Source organism: Aquarana catesbeiana, linkage group LG03 (assembly GCF_042186555.1).
Source record: "Aquarana catesbeiana isolate 2022-GZ linkage group LG03, ASM4218655v1, whole genome shotgun sequence".
NCBI classification, from domain to species: Eukaryota; Metazoa; Chordata; class Amphibia; order Anura; family Ranidae; genus Aquarana; species Aquarana catesbeiana.
Genome location: NC_133326.1, coordinates 545,127,920 through 545,148,419, shown reverse-complemented (window position 1 = coordinate 545,148,419; position 20,500 = coordinate 545,127,920). Strand labels below are relative to the sequence as shown.

Here is a 20,500-nt window from a genome sequence, read left to right as displayed (position 1 = left end):
ACCTATCTATCCAGCGTGTGGCACTGTGGTGTGTATCTATGGTAATGTATATAGAGGAAGTGTCATCTCTCTAAGTGTATGTAGTTGTATGCTTCTTCTTCCTGTTTCTGTCTACATTATGTAAAGCCATGATAAAGATATCCTCCATGAAAGTAAAGGTGTTCTGTTGTATACAAGAAGCTTCCAGCCATGATTTCAATGCTCTGCACAACAGGTTATGGGTCCAGGCATTGGAGAGGATACTACAAGCCAGAGCACCCAGCGCACCCAGCAGGCACTGGAGAGGATACTGCAAGTCTGTGAGTACTGTATACAAGCGGCTGAAAGATAGCAAGTGATTCAGATGTGAAGTTTTCAACAGTAAAGATAAACAATGCCAATTATCAGCTATGGAAGTTTAAACTGGAAGTGTTTCTCACCAAGGGTGACTTGTGGCAAGTGCTGAATACAGACAGACCCACAGACGGAGAGGCAGAGGACTGGGATAGGAAGGACAGACAGGCAACAGCAATTATAAGCTTACTAGTGGAAGATGACCAGCTTATCCACATAAGAACAGATCAAACGGCCAAAGGTATGTGGACTTCATTACAAAAACGACATGAACATTCAAGTCTAAACAGCAAACTGTTTTTCTAAGAAAGCCGTATAAGATGAGACTAGAAGAAGGCCAGCAAATGTGTGACCACATGAATACTATGCTAGAGATCATAGAGTAGCTACGTGCTATCGGAGAGGACATCAAATATAACCATATTGTTGTCCTGCTCCTCTGCAGCCTTCCAGAAATATACAGTAACTCACAAAAGTGAGTACATCCCTCAAATTTTTGTAAATATTTTATTATGTATTTCATGTGACAACACTGAAGAAATGACACTTTGCTACAATGTAAAGTAGTGAGTGTACAGCTTGTATAACAGAGTAAATTTGCTGTCCCCTCAAAATAACTCAACACGCAGCCATTAATGTCTGAAGGAGTGGGGCATCCTCACTGGCCAAGCATGTCTCCAGACCTAAACCCTATTTAGCATCTGTGGGGCATCCTCAAACGGAAGGTGGAGGAGTGCAAGGTCTCTAACATCCACCAGCTCTTTGATGTCGCCATGGAGGAGTGGAAGAGGACTCCAGTGGCAACCTATGAAGCTCTGGTGAACTCCATGCCCAAGAGGGTTAAGGCCGTGCTAGAAAATAATGGTGGCCACACAAAATATTGACACTTTGGGCCCAAATTGGACATTTTCACTAATGCCCTGTACACACGATCACACATTCCGACAACAAAATCCATTTTTTTTTTTCGACGGATGTTAGCTCCAACTTGTCTTGCATACACACGGTCAGACAAAGTTGGTCGGAAATTCCGAAACTCAAGAACGCGGCGACGTACAACACATACGACGAGCCGAGAAAAATGAAGTTCAATAGCCAGTGCAGCTCTTCTGCTTGATTCCGAGCATGCGTGGAACTTTGTGCATCGGAATTCTGTACACACGATCGTAATTTCCGACAACAGATTTTGTTGTCGGAAATTTGAGATCCAGATCTCAAATTTTGTGTGAAGGAAATTCCTATGGAAAATGTGTGATGGAGCCTACACACGGTCGGAATTTCCAACAACAAGGTCCCATCGAACATTTTCCGTAGGAAAATCCTATCATGTGTACAGAGCATTAGGGGTGTACTCACTTTTGTTGCCAGCGGTTTAGACATTAATGGCTGTGTTTTGAGTTATTTTGAGGAGACAGCAAATATACACTGTTAAACAAGATGTACACTCATTAATTGACATTGTAGCAAGTGGCATTTCTTCAGTGTTGTCATATGAAAAGACATAATAAAATATTCACAAAAATGTGAGGGGTGTACTCACTTTTGTGAGATACTGTATACTGCTCTTATTAACGCTTTAGAAACTCGAGACTCGAGCAGGAGCAGACACTGGTATATGTCAAAGGGAAATTAATTGTTTACATTTGACAGAAGGAAAGAAAATACACACCATGATGTACAAAGGCACAAATCACAACAAAGAAAGCAGAGCCTGTTTTCGCTGTAAAAGGACCAGTCACTTAAAAAAGGACTGTTCTATCTGGAAATCCGAGCAGTGAAAGCTAAAGCTATCCACACAAGAAAGAGTCAAAGTAATCATAAAGGAAACTGCAGACACATCATGAAGTGGCACCTTTAAAGTGACACAGAGTAGCAAGCCACGTTGCTGGTGCATAGACTCAGGTGCGACAAGCCACATGACTAGTGATGAGACCTTCTTCACAAACATTGCAAAAGACAAAGTTTTCCTAGCAAATGGGAAAAGCATCACTGCCAGGGCTTTCTGAACTGCATTACACCAAAAGGCAAGCATAATATCCTTGTAACGAAAGTGCTGTATGTTCCAGAACTAGAAGGCAGCTTTCGATCAGTGAAAAGTCTTGCAAACAATGGTTAAGTTCCAGGGTGATGAATACACAATTCATAATAATAAGCAATTCCTCGCAAAAGGAAAACTGGATGATCACCTATACAGGCTCATCACCACAGACCAACAAGCCAATATAGCCTCTAATGACCTACACAGCAAATGTATTCAATTATGGCACAGGCAGCTAGGGCACAGAAATCCAGAAGCCAGACATCTCAAGTCTCCCGGAAGGTGCAGGAGACTCCTGCATTTCTGCGGCGGCTCCCGCACACCCGCAAGCACCTCCCGATCTCCTGGGAATGATCGGTGCGGCGGGGATCAGCTGTGATCACGATCTCCTTTGTATAGATTTTTGGCTGACACCCGCTTCTCCTTCTCTCCCTCCTGCGGCTGACGGCTAAAAAGCTATACAGGGAGATCGGCGATAACAGCTGTCCCTCCAGCCGCACCGATCATCCCCAGCTGCTCTGAGTACTCCTCCCCTGTCCCCCTCCATGTCCTTCTTTGCCCCCCCTCATCCCCTGCAGCCAGCTCTCCTCCTCTCCTCTCCCGCTAGGTGTAGGAGGAACTAGTAATAGGACAGAACAAGAAGACCTGGACAGCCGCACACCAGAATGGATAAATCCATCTTTTTATTCAAAATACAGGATCATGGGGTACATAAAATACGACTGTGGGGTGGTACAAGAATAGCTGACGCGTTTCGCACTTACATCAAATGCTTACTCATAGCTAGCTAAAATGGGAATGAAAAGCCATATATATATATATATTAAAAATATTAGAACATGTGACCATGCAATGGTGAGAAAATACAGAACATCTGAGAAGCAGCCGTATGAGATCTCCGCACCTGCTGCTGGTTAGTAAATCTAAAATGGAAATCCCCATAGCAAGTAGACATAGAAACAACAATTTGGAGATGTAAAAAAATAAAGTGAAAAAATTAATGAGATAAAAATAAGTGTTAAAATAATGTGATATCCATAAATGTATAGAATATACATATAATGAATGAGCACATGTGAAAAAAATGTGTGTGGTGATTTGTGTTATAATATGAACAATATGAATAATATGAACAAATAAAACAATTTATAACCCGGTTATCCAGGTTTTTTTTTTCAAAATGTGAATGTGCGTAGTGACAAATGGGCAGTGATATATATGTTATCTGAATAAAGATTGATCATGTATGAGAAAGATGTGTAGACACAGGGCAATCAATTCTAAAAATATATATATGTATAATAAGATGAGGACTGAGGGTAAATGCATGTGAGTGAATATGTGCAAGACATGCACGCAAAATTAATATGCAAAAAATCAACAACTGCTGCCGTGATCTCAAGACAGCATGATTGTTAGATCTACATAGTCCCTAATCATAAAGCCCATGATCTAAAAGATAAACAAATATGTCACAGACAAACAGAAACAAGTACAAAAAATATATTTAGAATATATAAAGATTTTTTTTTTTTTTATGTGGTAAAGACGTACCTGTAACCATATAAAAACATCATATACAAGAATAATATTATGTTTCTAGAATGGTGATGAACCATAAACTTGGACTCATCCATGTGGATGTGTAATTAAACAAAGATATATATATCCATGTGTATGTATTGGTTCAAAACCTAACTAAATGAAATTGGGGTACTGGAATGGCGTATAAATCAAAAACGCCAATCCAGACGCCCCTTAGCAGAACTATATTGAAACGCTCTCCAAAAACTTAAAAATATATGTTTAATCATTCGTATTAAGCAGCTAGTTTTAGTTGTAAAAATATGGATATAAGTACAACTAAATATATGTGCGAGCTGCCAGTGAACAAAGGGGAACCTTTTGAAGAAAAAAATTCAAAAAATACGGCACTTCAAATAACAATTCAACAAAAAGAAGAGAGGAGGAAAAGGAATGGGACAGTAGTTGTAAAAACAAAAAATGTTGTTAAATATTGGAAAACAATTTAACGCCGCCCCCCGCCCCAGTGTGCAAGGGCTCTTAGGCAACGTGTTGTATGACCCACATATTGAATTTTGCAACTTTCAGGAGTTTGCTCCTGTGATTACTGAGCAGAGTAAACTGTGCTTACTCTGCTCAGTTTATGAATGGATAGGAGCCTCTGTCTCCTGTTCATTTATCTTTAGTGCTGAGAATGGGACTGGGGAATGTGTCCTCAGTCCCTTTGTCTGTCTCAAAGGGGAGATGTCAGGGTCTGTTTAGACCCCTGACATCTCACCAAAGCCCCCCCAAAAATATAAAAAAAAATTGTAAAAAATTCTAAAAATGAAAAAGTGTAAAAAAATAAAATAATCTACTGACACCACTCTCTCCTGCCCTATCAACACTGTCCACTGCCCCAACCCCCTCCCCCCAAAAAGCATTGTAAAAAAAAAAATGAAAAACAAATTAAATTGTAAAAAAATCAATTATTAAAAAAAAACAAAAAACTTACTGATACCGTCCACTGCCACCCACCCCCACCCCCTTCCCCAGAAGCACTGCGAAAAAATATTTAGAAAGTGATTTAAAAAATATTTTGCCGCGGGGGGGTTGCTTGCAGGTGCGAAGCGCCACCTCCCTGAAATGAGTTTGCCACCACACTGAAATTAGTTTTTGTAGGTTGGGGTGTCTGAGAAGCTATACAGGACATTAAAAAGAGAGGTTTATCAGAAGATTTGACAATAGCGCCTTGCAAAATGCTCATGAAATGCAAGTGCTATATTGAAGCAAAAGCCACACAAGCTCCCCTTCCACAGGCATCTCAAAGAAAAAATTTTTTTTTTTTACATAGATGGAGGTAATCAGATAAAAATGGATGCTTATCTGCTTACATTTCCCTGATGATAGACTAACCTAATCTTCCGGTTAGATCCGTCTAAAAAATTGACAAGCGGAACTGATCCAATCCGATGTGAAAGAGGCCTTACTATGTAATTATGTAACCTGTACATGAGGTTGCATCTGCTGATGATATTTTTCCCATCCTACAGCAGTTGGCACTGCAATCTTTGCATGCATCACTTTTGGGTCTGTACAATTAGTTGGCATCTCCTTACAGTCTTAAGTCTGGTACACACTATCAGTTTTTTTTTCCGTTCAACCCATTGGAAAAAATACTGTCAGCTCCGGTTGTTGCCGCTGTAAAAAGATCCCACGTTAGTACAGCGATCTCCTCCGCTGAGCTGCTGTGTTCTGACAGGGTTGGCTTCTGTCATACCGGCTGCCATACACATGGGTCGAATGTCGGATGGTTTTTTTGAACCACCCGATGTCCCCCGGCATTCGGCCCATGTGCGGGGCTTTAGATTATTTATAGGCTTACAAAAATTTCAGCAAATTATAATAACATTTTATTTGATAATCACCCCTGTAATCCTTATAAGCACATCTACAGTTTTATAGTCATCTGAAACAGTTGGCATTGTCCATAACTAATGGTCTTTTCTGCCCTGTATAAGCGAAAATTTAGCCAGAGACAATAATGACTCATGTCTTACATTACGGTGCAATGAGCACAGTGGTGGCAATGGGGATATCTCAGGCTCACCTTTGGCAACAGCAAGTTGTCATTCTGGAACAGCAAAACTTTGATCTCCTCCTCATTTAATCCGCTCAGCTCATTGGCTTTTAACACTGCGCAGTTGTGGTCAGACAGGACATTGTGGGAGAATTTGCAGCGATACCTGGAAGACACCATGAATTGTGATTCTGGGTGGAGATGAGCTTAGAGAAAATGAATAATTGGAATTACTGAAACGCTGCAGGAAAATATAAACTAAAAATGGCAAATAACCCAATTTATAACTAGCTTTTAGAGTAAGGTGCACATGCAAGGGCGTTGCACCAAAGCAAACAAAACAAAATGAATTTTCCAGCACATTTACCAGCTAGCCAAAAAAAACAAAAAACTAATTAAATGTCGAACAATGTCAGTTAAAAACAGAGGTTTTATTTGCACAGCATTTGAAAATATACAGTCAGGTCCATAAATATTGGGGCATCGACACAATTCTAATCTTTTTGGCTCTATACACCACCACAATGGATTTGAAATGAAATGAACAAGATGTGCTTTAACTGCAGACTTTCAGCTTTAATTTGAGGGTATTTACATCCAAATCAGGTGAACGGTGCAGGAATTACAACAGTTTGTGTTATTCCCTCATTATCCCATTTACAAGGAGCAGATAAAAGGTCCGGAGTTCATTTCAAGTGTGATATTTGCATTTGGAATCTGTTGCTGTCAACTCTCAATATGAGATCCAAAGAGCTGTCACTATCAGTAAAGCAAGCCATCATTAGGCTGAAAAAAACAAAACAAACCCATCAGAGAGATAGCAAAAACATTAGGTGTTGCCAAATCAACTGTTTGGAACATCCTTAAAAAGAAAGAATGCACTGGTGAGCTCAACAACACCAAAAGACCCGGAAGACCACAGAAAACAACTGTGGTGGATGACCGAAGAATTCTTTCCCTGTGAAGAAAACACCCTTCAAAACAGTTGGCCAGATCAAGAACACTCTCCAGGAGGTAGGTGTATATGTGTCAAAGTCAACAATCAAGAGAAGACTTCACCAGAGTGAATACAGAGGGTTCACCACAAGATGTAAACCATTGGTGAGCCTCAAAAACAGGAAGGCCAGATTAGAGTTTGCCAAACAACATCTAAAAAAGCCTTCACAGTTCTGGAACAACATCCTATGGACAGATGAGACCAAGATCAACTTGTACCAGAGTGATGGGAAGAGAAGAGTATGGAGAAAGAAAGGAACTGCTCATGATCCAAAGCATACCACCTCATCAGTGAAGCATGGTGGTGGTAGTGTCATGGCGTGGGCATGTATGGCTGTCAATTGAACTGGTTCTCTTGTATTTATTGATGATGTGACTGCTGACAAAAGCAGCAAGATGAATTCTGAAGTGTTTCGGGCAATATTATCTGCTCATATTCAGCAAAATGCTTCAGAACTCATTGGACGGCGCTTCACAGTGCAGATGAACAATGACCCGAAGCATACTGCGAAAGCAACCAAAGAGTTTTTTAAGGGAAAGAAGTGGAATGTTATGCAATGGCCAAGTCAATCACCTGACCTGAATCCAATTGAGCATGCTTTTCACTTGCTGAAGACAAAACTGAAGGGAAAATGCCCCAAGAACAAGCAGGAACTGAAGACAGTTGCAGCAGAGGCCTGGCAGAGCATCACCAGGGATGAAACCCAGCATCTGGTGATGTCTATGCATTCCAGACTTCAGGCTGTAATTGACTGCAAAGGATTTGCAACCAAGTATTACAAAGTGAAAGTTTGATGGATGATTGTTAATCTGTCCCATTACTTTTGGTCCCTTAAAAAGTGGTTGGCACATATACAAACTGTTGTAATTCCTACACCGTTCACCTAATTTGGATGTAAATACCCTCAAATTAAAGCTGAAAGTCTGCAGTTGAAGCACATCTTGTTCGTTTCATTTCAAATCCATTGTGGTGCTGTATAGAGCCAAAAAGATTAGAATTGCGTCGATGTCCCAATATTTATGGACCTGACTGTATGTGGAAGCCATACTGCCTTGTCAACGCCCTTCTGTTTAGGGCGTTCCTAACACTAACTTTGCCTGGAGGTAGCACATTACTCCATAAAGGTTCAGGGCCACACCAAAAGCCCAACAAAGGACAATGGCACCTAAAAGTGTCAATTTTTCAGTAAATGTACAGTGCCAAAGAGCAGGTTTTGTGGAGGTAAAGCGACGATTGAAGCAATTGGAACTGTCTTGTGCTATGCTATTTCCAGCTAGGTTAAGAGTGAAGACACAGGACAATACTTTTTTTTTTTACAACACCAGACTCGGCGTCTAAATGGCTGGATAATTATATACACCCAAATTAACTTTTTAATGTGATATGGAAAGTTGGGAATAATCCTTTTTTTTTTTTGTTTTGTTTTTTTGTTTTTGGTCAGGGTGGGCTCTACTTTTGGGACCTTTTGGATCATATAACCCCTATGATTGTATCTGTGTTTTTGTTTTTGTCTTTTATGTGTTTTGTTTTGTGTTTGTTTGTTTTTGTCTTATTTTTTTTTTTGTCCTTCATGTGTCCTGGTCTTGGTTGTTTGTTTGTCTTTGTCCTATTTGTTATTATGTTAGTCTGGTTACACCTTTTACTAAACCTCAGCATATCAACTCTATCGTTAGGCTCCTGTTTCAGATCTCCTCTCTTCTCTCCCCCTCACCCTTCTCCTCCCTATCTCTGAGCTCCTGGGAATTAAGTGATGGATGGTACTATAAAAAATATGAAGATAGTTTGTAAACTTTTGATATCCTTTTTTCTTTCAGCCTCTCCCCTCTTATATGCCTATGCTGTTTGCCTTTCTACTCTATGGCCAAGTGGCTATCGAAGTATAAATATAGTCTAAAATATGATTATAATTGAAGTTAAAATATATGATGCAATTGTTCTATGACTTCTCAGAAAGATGTAATAATATCATGGAATGTTAGAGGCCTGGGCACTGCATCAAAACGGCAGGCTATTTTCACTTCACTCATGAGATTCTCACCTTCTATAATTTGTCTTCAAGAAACCCACTTACTTCCCCATACGTTACATTACTTAAAGAAAAATCAGTTTAGAACTCAATTTCATTCAACATATACATCACACTCTAGAGGTGTATCCATTCTTATAGCCAACATATTTGATTTTCAATGTAGACAGGTTAGGAAGGATAGTAGGGACCGATATATTTTTTTGGATTGTGTATTGGCTGGACAAAGATGTGTACTGGCAAATATTTATATTCCACCACCATATGCTCCTGAAATTTTGAAGGAATTTATTGTGTTTGTATCCGATAAACCAGATAGACTATGCAAGATAACTGGTGATTTCAATAATTGTATGCATCCATCAATGGATACATTTTCCTTATTGGAAAAATGATATCCACAGGGGACCACGGCCTTTGCCAAATACATAGCAAAAATGGGACTACTTGTCCCTTGGAGATTGTGAAATCCAACCAGTAGACAATGTTTTTCAGGTACATACAATACCTTATCTAGAACAGATTTAGCACTGGGGTCCGACTCCCTACTGCCATATCTTAGTGAAATTAAATATGAGGCCAGAGGTATATCCGATCACTCACCTTTGATATTATCCTTTTTATTTAGGATTAATGTGGGGAATAGATTGTGGACGGTGAACCCTTACTGGATTTCACTTTTTCCTCCAGACGAAATTAAATTAGAACTTACTACATTCCAGCAGATGAATAAATCTACTGTATCGCCCTTAATATACTGGGACGCACAGAAAGCTTACTTTAGAGGCCTTCTTATTTCACGAATCTCAAAAAAAAGAAACAATCTAGAGCTTGGGAAAAAAATCTTGCTGATAGTATGTTACAAGCTGAAGCATTATATATAACTAATCCTAGTAAAAGTACTCATACACAATGGATAAATAGTCAAGAAAAATATGCACAGGTAGCCATTAAAAAAGCAGAGAATGATAGTCTTTTATATTTGTTAACATTCAATTTGCAACAGTCATGATATGAAAATTGTGTGTGATTGATGAAGTAAAAACTAAAACTATGTCCCTTTTTCATACACAGGAAGACCTCAGCCAGGACGAGGCTCTGGAATGTGGCATACAGGAGGAGGCTGTGGAATGTGGCAGCCAGGAGGAGGCGGGGGGTAGTGGCAGCCAGGAGGAGGCGGGGCTAAGTGGCAGCCAGGAGAAGCCTGGGACCAGTAGGAGCCTGACCGAATCGCAGGTTCCTCCCCTCCGCCTTCCAAACAAAAGACCCAGGAAGGGGAGTCACGTGCAGGATTCAGCACTCAGGCTCATTTAGGAGGCTTCTGCGTCCCTCAGAGCCACCCCCACTCCTGAAGAGGCCTTTGCCTGCATGGCTACCACCAAACTGCAGGGCATGCAGGAGGGCCAACGCCAGCTGTGTGAGGACCTTCTTTATAAAGTCTTAACCAAGGGGGTGAGGGGCGAAATCACACCCAATACCCACGTGATTGAGTTGGAACATCCTCCTCCTCCTCCTGCCACAACTACACCACCACAGCCACAGCGTGGAAGGAAGCGTGGAAGGAAGACCAGAGAGTGATGACCCTGGGTTCAGTCTGGTCTGACAAAAGATGCAGGCTCTTGTATGACCACAGCCTGGGGACACAGATGTCATCTGCTGCTTTCATGAGCTCTGGGACTTCTGGACCAGACTGCACTCCCTTATATATGGACTCCTCAGGCCACCAATTTTGCAGTAAAATAATTGATGTGTGCCCTGGGGGTCAAAGGCTTCACCAATTTCTGCTGTTTCTCCAGCGTTGCCTCCCTCTTTGTTTGGTTCTGAGCCCTTAATAAAGGTTTTTTGGTTTCAATTAGACTCGCCTATGTGTGTTTTCATTCAAAAAGGACAGGTACATTTCAAAATACAATGTGAAATTAACAAGAGACACCAACACCAAGCAACCTCCATGAGATTAAATAATACAAGATAATAATGGTGTTGTGGTAACTGGACACACAAAACACAAACAAAAATATTCTGGATGTTAAATAACTAAAAAAAAAAAAAAAAAAAAAAAACAACAAGATCAGCCTTGAAAAAAATACAAACCAAAAAAAAAAAAAAATCACATCAGGCTTTAAAAAAAAAAAAACACACAAAAAATGATATAGATTTTTGGTCAGATGTGACAAATCATAATATATTGAGGGAATCACGATGAATAATAAAGAAATAAGTTTGTGAGAAGTCTGTGTGAATATCAGCAGCAAAACTACTTAGTTCTTCCTGCATTATAAAGAAGAAGAGAGTGCGCTGCATTAAATCATTTTAAAGATTGCAGCCTGACGATAGTGCTCTATGCATTCCGAACGCTAATTTTACCAGACCGAGCTGTTCTGTCTCGGAATTTCTTCTGAGCATGTGTGGCACTTTGTGCGTCGGAATTGTCCACACACGGTCGGAATTGGCGCGATCGGATTTTGTTGCCAGAAAATTTTATAGCCTGCTCTCAAACTTTGTGTGTCGGAAATTCTGATGGAAAATGTGTGATGGAGCCCACACACGGTCGGATTTTCCGACAACAAGGTCCTATCACACATTTTCCGTCGGAAAATCCGACCGTGTGTACAGGGCATTAGAGTTTTATTCGTTGGAAAAAAGATCTGATAGATCTTAATGAAGATGAATGGACTCGTGCCATGGGGGTCCTTCCTGAGGTATCTATTTCACCATCTCAGCAATTGATTCAGCTTTTTATTTTACACAGAACCCACTATACCCCACAAAAATTGTTTGTGTGGGGAAAAAACTCTTCGCCTTTATGTCCACGATGCTTTAGCAATGTCCCAAACTCCGTAGATATTGGGAAAAAGTCTTTATGACCCTAAATACAATTTTGCGAACAGAAATAATAGATACTCCTAAATTGTCACTACTGGGAATAATTCCAGATGGAATTTTACCTGTGGTTATGCACATAATGTGGGCTAGATCTCTCTATCTAGCCCGTAAACTTATCCTACAAAAATGGACAATTAAGATCCCTCCAACTCACAAACAGTGGAGTAATAAGATAAACTATATATTAAAAAAGGAAAGATTAACATATAAACATAGGGGAGTCCCCCAGAAATTCAGCAAAATTTGGCACTACTGGATTGACCCGAGCAATCTACTATATGATGGCTAATGCCCCGTACACACGGTCGGATTTTCCGATGGACAATGTCCGATCGGAGCGTGTTGTCGGAAATTCCGACCGTGTGTGGGTGCCATCGGACATTTTCCATCGGATTTTCCGACACACAAAGTTGGACAGCAGGAGATAAAATTTTTCGACAACAAAATCCGATCGCGTCAATTCCGACCGTGTGTGGCCTGTTCCGACGCACAAAGTGCCACGCATGCTCAGAAGAAATTCCGACACGGGACAGCTCGTTCTGGTAAACGTAGTGTTCGGAATGGATACAGCACTTTCGTCACGCTGCAATGTTCAAAATGGTTTAATACAGCGCACTCTCTTCTTCTTTATAATGTGACAAGAATTAAGTAGTTTTGCTGCTCATATTCACACACACTTCTCACAAACTTATTTCGTTACTATTTATCGGGATTCCCTCAATATATTTTGATTTCTCACATCTGACAACAAAATTTATTTATTTTTTTTTACTTTAATGTAGATTCTTTTTTTGTGTTTCTCTTTTTTATTTTTTTTTGGTGATTTTGATTTGTATTCCCGAAAATGTTTGTGTGTTTTTTGTGACAAGTTCCCACAACACCACTAATATGTTGTTCTATTTAATCTGTAGGAGATTGTTTGGTGTTGTTGTCCCTTGTTAATTTCACATTGTACTTTAGAAATGTACCTGAATCGTCACCAACAAACTGTCCTTTTTGGATGAAAACACACACAGGAGAGTAGAATTTACCCAAAAAAATTTTATTAAGGGCTCACAATTAAACAAAGAGGGAGGCAACGCTGGAGAAACTGCAGAAGTGGGCGAAGCCTTGGACCCCCGGGGCAGACACCAACTATTTAAAAGCAAAATTGGTGGCCTGAGGAGTCCATATCATAAGGGAGGGCAGTCTGGTCCAGAAGTCCCAGAGATCCGGAAAGCAGCAGATGACATCTGTGTCCCCAGGCTGTGGTCATACGAGAGACTGCATCTTCTGTCAGACCAGACTGAACCCAGGGCAATCACTCTCAGGTCTTCTTTCCACGCTTCCTTCCAGCCTTTGGCTGTGGTGGTGGAGTTGTGGCAGCAGGAGGAGGAGGAGGATCGTCGATCTCAATGACATCCGTCTTGTGTGTCAGTTCCCCACTCTCCCCCTTACGAAGGACTTTATAAATCAGGTCCTCAGAGATCTTGCGTTGACCCTCCTGCATGCCCTGCAATTTTGTGGCAGCCATGCAGGCAAAGGCCTCTTCAGGACTGGGGAAGGCTCGGAGGGACGCCGAAGCCTCCTGGATCAGCCTGTACGCTGAATCCTGCACGGGACTCGGAGTGGCCTTCCTGGCTCGTTTATATGGCAGGCGGAGGGGAGGGACCTGAGACTCAGTCAGGCTGCGACTTGTCCCTGGCTTCTCTTGGCTGACACTTAGCTCCGCCTCCTCCTGGCTGCCACTAATCCCCGCCTCCTCCTGACTGCCACATTCCACAACCTCCTCCTGGCTGAGGTCTTCCTGTGTATGAAAAAGGGACATAGTTTTAGTTTTTTATTCATCAATCACACACAATTTTCACCTCCTGACTGCTGCAAATTGAATGTTAACAAATATAACAGACTATCCTTCTGAGCCCAGCAGTTTTCATTCTTTTCCCAATTTTGGGTGCCCACTACTGTCTATTGATATGTAAAGCACTTTTTTTAATCAGCAATTAGTGATCAATAATAACATCTAATAAACATCATTTATTTATTGACCAGAAATCTGTAGAAGAATGCTATACCTGACTCCAGCTGGGCTCCTCCACTTCTTCCTGGCTGGAAGGCCCAGGTTGGACATCGGAAGCCTCAGCTGGGATGGAAGGAAGCGTGGAAGGAAGAATGGAGAGTCATTCCCTGACTTCAGTGTGGTCTGACAGAAATCGCAGTCTCTCGTAGTACCACAGCCTGGGGACATAAATGTCATCTGCTGCAGCTCCGGACCTCTGGGAATCTGTGACCTTCTTGCGCTCCCTAAGATAAGTGCTCCTCAGGCCACCAATTTTAGCTTTCAAATAAGGGATGGTTGCTGTGGGGACCACCGGCTTCACCAACTCCAGCAGTTTCTCCAGCGCTGCCTGCCTCTTCTGTTTGTGATTATAGTGGGGGTGTCTCACTTGCCACAGACAGGGCAGCTCCCTGTACTTGTCTATGAACAGGGGCAGGAAATTGTGGTCGTTGAACCCATCCATTTTCTCTGTAAGACACAACACAAGACAAAGCCTAATGTCAGGCCAAACTCCCCTAATCTTGTTACAATATAGGCTTCCATTTCGAAGCAGTATAGGCCCAAGTTTAGATCCTACCTTTGTTAGCACGATCGGCGTCTCCGACGCTCCTTCCTCCGCTCACAGATCGTACGTAAGACGCGCGCGTTACGATTTATACACACTGCGCATGCGTATAACTCCGCACGCCCCTGACGTTCTTTCTACTCTATTCCCCGCCCCTTTTCGTTCGGCGCAGTGAGGGAAGAGCACATGGCGGATAGACAGCAGGATCATGCTAATTGTAGCAACGAGGAGGAGGAGGAGGAGGAAAGGCCAGAGCCTGAAACGTTCCGATCCAGAAGGAGATTAAAGGACTCAAATATGTCCTTTGGGGAGATGTTGGAGATGGTGGACATCCTGAAGAAGGCCGACTATGATGGAAAGTATGGGCCTTACCCCAACCCCAATGTCCGAAAGGCCAAGATCATGGCGAAAGTGGTCAGGAGTCTGCACCGGAAATTCGGGGTACGACGATCGAAAGATCAGCTCAGGAAGCGGTGGTCGGACCTGAAATTACGAGAACATGAGCAGTACAGAAAGATCCGGAGAGTGCTGCAAAAAAGTAAGTAGTTGTGCTGTGTTCCTATTCTTTATGTTTATTACGTTCATGCTGCTCCATGTGCTTTTAGGAACTGTTGTACAGTTTAAAATGGCAACTTTCATGTTCATGGGCACATTATTCGTTCGGATCACACATTGTTATTTCGGACGATAAAATACCATTGTTTAGGCCATATGCATTTGGCCACCATTTTGACGCCCTATACTTGTCTTCAAAGAATTGGGTTGTGTAGATGGCTTTGTTACTAGAATGAAATGCAAACTAGATTCTGTGTAAGGAGAGGACACTGAGCAGCTGTTTTCACATCTGGACACTGGAGCACTAGTGTGAGACACAAGAACACCATTTTTATTAGGGGGCCACACAGGTGCTCCAGTGTATACTATAGGGGGGGCTACATCTGTGAAGCTTTTACCAAACAGGTAAAGTATTGCAGCTTGACAAAGGACACTAAAAAAGCTACATGTTGGAACTCTGCTAAAATAGATAATTGTACCCCACTTCCAAGCAATGTTTTTCATCTTTATAGTTCTGCCATCAAATATCTGTGTGCTAATTATACCATTTTTGTTTTACATAGGGGAGAAAAGACTCGGAAGACACCCCTCATCCGAGGAGACCAGAGCCCCCCCCCCCCTCTGGAAGAAGGGAAAATCCCCCCAACACAAGATGAGCAGGAGGATGAAGACGTGGTGGAAGTAGTTACCACAACAGGTGAGTGTCTGCAACCACAGGCTCCGATAAGAGATGGATTGCAGCATTTTTTTGAAACCTAATTTATTTTGGGGTTCCTCTCTTTTTAGGTGATCGTGAGGTTGTGGATCCAGATCCTTTCACATCCGAAAGTGCCCAGATCCTGATCGGGGAGATCATGGGGTGTAATTTACAATTGGAAAACATCAAGCAAAACATCAATGATGTTATTCCAAAATATAAAAACATCATTGATGTTTTGGGGCGAGTTTAAAGCCCCTCCAAATCACTTTCTTCTTTTGTGTGCTACAATGTGCGAAATGTTTTTGTGATTTTTCCCAAAGCCAAATTTGGAAGATGCACACAGTGTGTCAACATGTGCTATCTGCCATCACGGGAGATCAATGGACGCATTTTGGGGGTGCAACCCCTTCCTCAATAATAAAGTAGCGGTGAGGAAGGGCTTTCTCCCCCAAAACACATCCCTTGATCCCCCGTGATGGCAGCTAGTACATGTTGACATTGGGAAATTTGTGTGCATCTTCCAAATTTGGCTTTTCCAGGGGTGATTTCCCCCCATCTGAACGCAATATCAAACAGTTCCTAAATACTCATGTCTGATATTGCCTTCCAGTTCTACCAAATGTGAACTTTGTAAGATCAAGATTTGTGTCTTTCTTGTTGGTTTTACACAGGCCTGTTTTCTATAAAATGCACATTTTGATTTTGGATAATGACACCACAAAAATTGGTATACAACAAACATGTTGGTTTGTCAGAAAAACCTTTGGTAAATGCACATGTGATTGTGCAGGTATTAAAAAGATTGTTCATCAAGAATGTGTGGATTATTGTCTCACGCTACAACACTTTTGGGGTGATGTAATTGTTGTTTTATGAGAAAATGGGGGTTATTTCCTAAGGGGAAATCCACTTTGCACTACAAGTGCAGTTTCAGTGCAGTTGCAAGTGCACTTGTAGTGAAAAGCGTCTTTGCATTTAGTAAATAACAGCCAACAGTGCTTTGTATAAGGTTACACAATCACAACATTTTCTGCACTCCACACATTTCTGTCAGGGTCAGCTCAAACAAACACAAGCAGTAAATGTCCACAAAGAAGAGCCTGGGGGGAGATGCCTGTCGAGAACTTGAGGTCCTGCAGGCTTCTCCCTGTGGCCAAATACCGCAAGGTAGCGACCAACCTCTGCTCTGGAGTGATGGCTTGCCTCATGCAGGTATCCTGCCTGCTAATATAAGGGGTCAGCAAAGCCAACAAACGGTGAAACACGGGGTCTGTCATCCTGAGAAAGTTCCTGAAATCATCAGGATTATTCTCACGGATCTCACGGAGCAAAAGCATATGAGAGAACTGGTGACGCTGAAGCAACCAATTCTTGGTCCATGAACTCCTCCCCACCCTGTTCATGGACTGGACTTGTGTCAAGGTCAGGACCCCAACACCAAGCCCCCGCACAGCACGAACTGTACGAGGAGTACGCATACGAAACATGGCTAGAAAACGATCGGCTGCTCAGAACGAAGTAACAGAACGCACTGAAGAACAGCAAGGCCTGTGAAGAGCGACCTGAAAAACAGCAACGAGCAGGCAAGATCACACAGAAAACTCTGATACGAACTGACTGCATGCACTGAAGAGCAGATACAAACCCACAAGCACAAAATGAACAGCAGAAAACGATCTGAAAGCCACGAGTCTGAAAAAGCGCGAATCGTCTCTCACCAAACTTTTACTAACACGAGATTAGCAAAAGGAGCCCAAAGGGTACCGCGCTTGGTTCTGAACCGGCCTTTTCTAGTCTCGTCGTACGTGGTGTACGTGACCGCGTGGTTGTCGATGGGAAATTCCGACAACTTTGTGCGACCGTGTGTAAGCAAAACAAGTTTGAGCCAACATCCGTCGGAAAAAATCCTAGGATTTTGTTGTCGGAATGTCCGAACAAAGTCCGACCGTGTGTACGGGGCATAAAGTGGAGGAAGTTGGTGAGGGGGAGTGGGGGGGGAGGGGAGGATGGGGATGAGGAGATTGATCTATAAAATATTAAAATGATGGGAGTTGAACAAAGCAAAATAAACTATTGCGAGGTGTATGTTTATTGTTGGTGTGTGTGGCTAATTCTATATGAGTATTTGACTTTTTCTGTATTTGTTTATGTTTTTCTTTGTGAATATGTGTATAATATGAAATGAAATGATGATAAGATCCTCACGTTTATTTGTATAAAAATTTATCTTTCTTTTTATCATTTTGTATGAAATAAGCATTATAAAAATAAAAAAAGATTTGATACAAAAAAAAAAGTGTCCATTGAGTTCCATACTTGCCAACATACTAGCAGCATCACTCACTCACCTCTCCTGTACTTAATAGCCGGCATCATACACTCTGCATTCCTCTCCTGCATATACTGCCGGCCGTCATACACTCTGCACTCCTCTTGTACATACTAGCTAGTGTCATACCCTCCACACGTCTCTCCTGTACATACTACTTATCATCATACAGTCAGCACTCCTGTACTGCATATATTACCCAGAATTACTCCATCTTCACTCCTCTCCAGCACACATTACACACCATCACAACCTCTGCACGACTCTGTTGTTGCACATACTATCCACTATCAAATACTCTGCACTCCTCTCCTGCACACCCACCATCATACACTCTGCACTTACTTCCTACAAATATCGTCATACACTGCATGCTCAGATTACATTGTCTAACAAGGAATATATGTGGGAAGGTAAACATGAGCCCACCAAAAAAGGCAACAGATCCCCAATTATAATCCAAAAATAGTGAACACTTTTTGAGCAAATCCTGCAGCAAAGTTCATATAGAAAACATGCAGTTCAAGTTCGTTCAGGATACTCATGCTTCCCTTCCTCTAGTGTGCCATTCAGAATCCTAAAAACTTTTTTTCACCTTTTTCTTACCATTTACCCCCTCACCCAACCCTGAGTCCAGCACCTAAAAATCGAATTTGTCTCTTGCCCGAGAGGACTGAGATATAGCTATTTTTTTCCCTATCACCCTCAAACTCACCCCTCACTTATTGCAATACCCCCAGACTTACACTCTGCTTGTCCATAGAAGTACTAATCTAACCACTTACCCCGATATCTCTAGATAAACCTTCATCTTGTCATTAATAGCCTATACTCATCATACATTCCCCAATATACCTAGTCACCCTCCACCTGTACATAGTAGCTATAAACTCACTGTACTAATCCCATATCCCTAAAGTGACTCTTGTCTTTAATAGCCCTATATTAACCCTACTTACCCTAATATTTTTAATAGTTCATAGTAACTCTATTCTCACCACTTACCTCAATATCTCTAGTGTCACCCTGCATTAGTTCTCAGTAGCCCTATACTCACCATACTTACCCCAATTTCCCTACAGTCACCCTCCACCTGCCCATAGGAGCTCTATACTCATCGTACTTCTCTATTTCTAGAGTCACCCTTCACTTGTGCTTAGTAGACCTTTACTCACTGTATTTACCCCAATATCCTAAGAGTTGCCCTCCACCTGTCTATAGAAGACCCATAGTAGCCCTATGGTCCCTGTACATAGCACGATATCCATAGAATCACCATTCACATGTCCATAGCAGCCCTATATTCATTTTACACACCACAACATCCCATAGTTCTCCCTCCATTTGTCTATAGTAGACCCACACTGACTGCAATTTTGCCTCTATCGCACACTCAGTCTGTTCTTTTCTGTAGTAGCTTATACCAATACCCATAGAGTCACCCTTGCCATAACAATCACTTTTTCACTTCTAATATCCCAATACTTCAGAAGATATCCTCCATTTGCCCAACACATTCAGGGCCACCCTCCATTGCCCCTAGACTCTGCCTTTACTTTCCCCCTTACCTACCTTGAACTGGGATGACACTGGTCTTTCAGGTATTTACAGCACAGGTGAAGTTTTTTGCACTCTTTCTTACATCCCTCTGAGTCATTTGGGTACAGGTATTGGGCACAGATCCTCAGGGGGCTCCGAGCCAGAACCAGCTGGGAGCTCTGTGGGAAACTGGATGACTCATCCTGCAGAAACTGTTCTATTTGCTCTGCTGAGAGATCCAGAAACTCAGCTAATCGATTCTTTTCCAGCCGACCACCATGGGAGCACAGCAGCTTGAACAGATAGATGGTGAGTGAGGGGTCCCACATAGTCTCAGTTTCCTGAAACAACTCTATGAGCTACCCAGACAGAGAGGAGCAGAGGGACAATCATCCGCATCACAGTGGAGAATTGAAAACTCCAACTGATCAGAACTGACACCAGGAAGTTTGTTATAACTATGTAAATATACAGTGTATACACACCTCAAACTCTTCTTTAACCACTTCAAGACCGGACTGCTTCACCCCCTTCCTGCCCAGGCCATTTTTGAGTTTTCAGCGCTGGCTCCCTTTTTTATGTCTCAAAAGTTTTATCGAAGTAAACAATAATATACAATCCAACAATTCAGGTTCCAAAAAAAGCATTGACATGCATAAACCGACATGCTATCACATTCCACAAGCATTAATGAAATTGCGTATACAGTACAGCATTTTTGCGGCTTCTTTCCCTGATCCTCCCCGCTGTACCCAAATAAAATTGTTATCATTTTGTTCACACAAATAGAGCTTTCTTTTGGTGGTATTTGATCACCACAGGGTTTTTTATTTCATGCTAAATAAACAAAAAAAAGGCCAAACATTTTGGGGAAAAAAGCATATCTTCATTTCTGTCATAACATTTTGAAAATA

At 41.8% G+C, this 20,500-nt stretch overlaps 1 protein-coding gene across 1 annotated transcript in view; it reads right to left on the bottom strand.

Moving 5' to 3' along the window:
* Positions 1 to 20,034, bottom strand: part of LOC141132729 (protein mono-ADP-ribosyltransferase PARP12-like) — a 60,724-nt gene extending 40,690 nt beyond the window's left edge. Inside the window, 2 exon segments of the mRNA XM_073621493.1 lie at positions 5,985 to 6,120; positions 19,620 to 20,034. Coding sequence (XP_073477594.1) covers positions 5,985 to 6,120; positions 19,620 to 19,915 — 432 coding nt within the window. The 5' untranslated portion in view covers positions 19,916 to 20,034.
* Between the last annotated feature and the right edge of the window lie 466 nt (positions 20,035 to 20,500).